Consider the following 3,189-nt stretch of genomic DNA (forward strand, 5'->3'; position numbering starts at 1 on the left):
AGGTTATGTTTTAAGACAGAAAACTAAAAATGGCTGTGCTATTGTCCACAAGCCGATTACATATTTATTGGGTTATAGCATGCTCTTAACTTAAGTCTATGGTATACTCTATTACTGTCCTCTCAGTTCCTGCTCTGGGCCCTCACTGCTCCCCCGGGGCCTGCTCCTCTCTGGCCTGCTCCTCTCCAGGTGCAGCAGGAACTGCCATTTACCCACCCCCAGCCCCTTCTATGCCTCCTTCATCCCTAACTTCTGTGCCTTTTGAAGATACTAGACAACTTTTTCCCTGTTGAAACTCTCTTCTCTCCATTTTTGGGAACTGGCCACTCCTCAGTTCACTTCCTGGTCCTATCTTCTTTGCTGACGCAGAAAATATAACGAGACTCCATAGCTTGTGCCCTCGGCCCTCTGGTCCTGACTGGCTCTGGGAGCAGCCCCCCTGGTTCCAGGGCCAGGACCCCACATCTGCGTTGTCAGGAGCCATCTGGGTCTCCCCAGAGGCACCAGAGAAGCCAGACTCGTCCCTTTTCTAGGCCTGCTCTTCCCATTAGGCCTCCTCTTCATAGTAATTCTACCAGTGTCCCCCAGTTGTCCATTTAAGAACCAGCAGAGTTGTCTTTGGTTTCTCTGCTAACCTGCTATTCAGTGTGAAAGTCCTGCCCTAGCCCGGGCCTCTCTGGCCGTCTACTCTTTGTTCTCAGCACCACGGCCCCACTCCTGGCCCCAGTCCTCTTTCCTGCACCATGAAGTAGTTTCCCATCCCTGTCCCTGTTGAGTCTTCTCTCTCTGATCTGTCCTACACACTTTCCACAGAACACTCTTTCTAGAACACAGATCATGCTTAGAAACCTCCAGTGGCTTTTCACTGCTTTTAATGTGAAGTTTATGTTTCTAACCACAGCTTTGTTGGTGCTTTGTGACCTGACCCAGCCAGGCTTCCCAGTTCCCACTCTGCACACTACGCCACATGCCAATTGTCTTCAACTCTGATGGGGCACCTGTGGAGCTTTTTTAATAGAGTTAGTGTGGCGCCCCATCCCCAGGGCCCCCAGCCAACTGGGGTGCTTGGGCCATCCCTGTTCCCTGGGTCCTGCTGCCTCCTGAGTGAGGATGCACCCTGCCTTCTCTGCTTCCTGAATCAGCCTTTTCCTGCGGGCTCTGGCTCAGGTACCACCTCCTCCACAGGCTCCTTCTCTAGGAGGTGCCCCCACCCCCGAGGCTGTGCCCTCTCTGACCCGTTGGCCCCTTACTGGGGCACCAGTCCATGGGACTCTTTCTTAGGTTTCAGTGACCCTTTACTGTGAGCCCCTAGGGATGGGAGTGTGCTTTGCTTAATACCCTGGAACAGGTTCTGTGCTGAGTCTATGTGGGTCTTTAGAATGTGTGTGTGCATGAGGAGAGGCAGAGGGTGTATCTTAGATACACCCCGTGTTCCCTTCTCAAGTTCCCTTGGGTTTCCCTACCAGGTTTAGTTCTCAACAGTTCAACCAAGAAACTGTGCCATCCCCAGTGTCCCTCAGAGGAAGTGTCGTGTAAGTGGGGACACACCCACCATTCACCCACCCTGTACATCCCAGGCTAACAGCTGCTTCTGTCAATGCCCCTTTTCACAGGACATTCTTACTGATCTGTCAGCAGAGAGCGAGATATTGGATGTGGAGTGTGAAGTGCAAGACCGTATGGCACACAAGGTATAAGCCCTGGGGTGTGGGTGTCCCGTGAATGCCAGCTGTGTAGCACTTAGCTACCACGTCAATTCTCACGACAGCCCTATGAGGCTGTGGGGTTTTGTTAGCTTTAAGAGAGAGAAGCTGGCCAGGTGCGGTGGTTCAGCTTGTAATTCCAGCTCTTTGGGAGGATGAGGCAAGAGGATTGCCTGAGTCCACAGGTTTGAGACCAGCCTGGGCAACTTGGTGAGACCTCGTCTCTACAATAAATCACACACAAAAAAACTAGCTGAACATGGTGGCATGCATCAATAGTTCCAGCTACTTGGAAGGCCGAGGTGGAAGGATCGCCTAAGTCCAGTAGGTGAAGGCTGCGGTGGCTGTGAGTATGTCGCTGTACTCCAGCCTGAGCGACAAGAGTGAGACTCCAACTCAAAAAAAAAAAAGAGAGAGAAGCCCGTTCAAAGAGGTTGAGTACCTTGCCTGACGCCACATGGTGACTAGAATAAGTAACAGGTTGGCCATTGGAGCTCAGCTTTGTGGCTTTTCTTTCCTCCTCATTAAAGTACTACATTTTTATGGTAAAGAGGTTTAGCACAGTACAGAGCAGTATAGAGTGAAAATTTTGTGCCTCCCACCTCAGGACACAGACCCACACTGTTGACACATTTGTGTGTGTCACTCCACAAGTTTTCTGTGCAGATGTAGCTGTGCCCAGGTTCTCAGTGTCCCCCTATCGTGCTATGAGGTGAAGGTGCATAAGCTCCTGAAGGAATAGAAAGCCACCTGCCCTGAGTAGAGCTGTGGTTTTTTTAAAGTTTTTAGTTGTGGTAAGATGTGCATAAACAGTATTTATCATTTAGCCATTTGTAAGTGTACAGTTCAGTGATGTATCACAGTGATGTGTACCCATTACTGCTGTCTGTATTCAAATGTTTGTATCATCCCCCACCGAAGCTCTGTACCCATTAAACACCAACTTCCCTGTCCTCCCTTCTCCAGCCTCTGGTAACTTCCGTTCTGCTCTCTGTCTCTATATAAATTTGCCTGTTCTGGGACCCTCATGTAAGTGGTATCATTACAGTATTTGTCCTTGTCTGGCTTATTTCACAGTGCATAATGTCCTCCAGGCCTATGCAGCCTGGATTATTCTGATGCCCAGACTGATCCAGCCTTTTGAAGGCTGAATAATACTGCATTGCAAGGAGAGTGTCACACTTTGTTTACCCACTTATCCATCAGTGGACACTTAAGTTGTGACTCCCTTGTCGCTTTTGTGAATATTGCTGCTGTGGACATGGATGTACAGATATCTACTTGAGTTCTTCCTTTTGTTTTTTAATTTTTTTTAATTATTTTTAATTTTACTCTTAGAGATAGGGGTCTCACTATGTTGTCCAGGTTGGTCTTGAGGTCTTGGCTGCAAGTGATCCTCCTGCCTCGGCTTCCCAAGTAGCTGGGATTACAGGTATAAACCAGCACACTGGACTCACTCTGAGTCTTTTTTTTTTTTTTTTTTTTT

General features: G+C 48.9%; 1 protein-coding gene across 1 annotated transcript in view; it reads left to right on the forward strand.

The window, feature by feature from the left end:
- Positions 1-3,189, forward strand: part of DAGLB (diacylglycerol lipase beta) — a 43,358-nt gene that overhangs the window by 22,825 nt on the left and 17,344 nt on the right. The window contains exon 9 of the mRNA XM_008071353.1: positions 1,614-1,691. Within this exon, the coding sequence (XP_008069544.1) occupies positions 1,614-1,691 (78 nt within the window). The remainder of the gene's footprint in view (positions 1-1,613; positions 1,692-3,189) is intronic.

This window comes from Carlito syrichta, unplaced genomic scaffold (assembly GCF_000164805.1).
Source record: "Carlito syrichta isolate Samal-C Ts95f unplaced genomic scaffold, Tarsius_syrichta-2.0.1 Scaffold113490, whole genome shotgun sequence".
In the NCBI taxonomy this organism is placed as follows: Eukaryota; Metazoa; Chordata; class Mammalia; order Primates; family Tarsiidae; genus Carlito; species Carlito syrichta.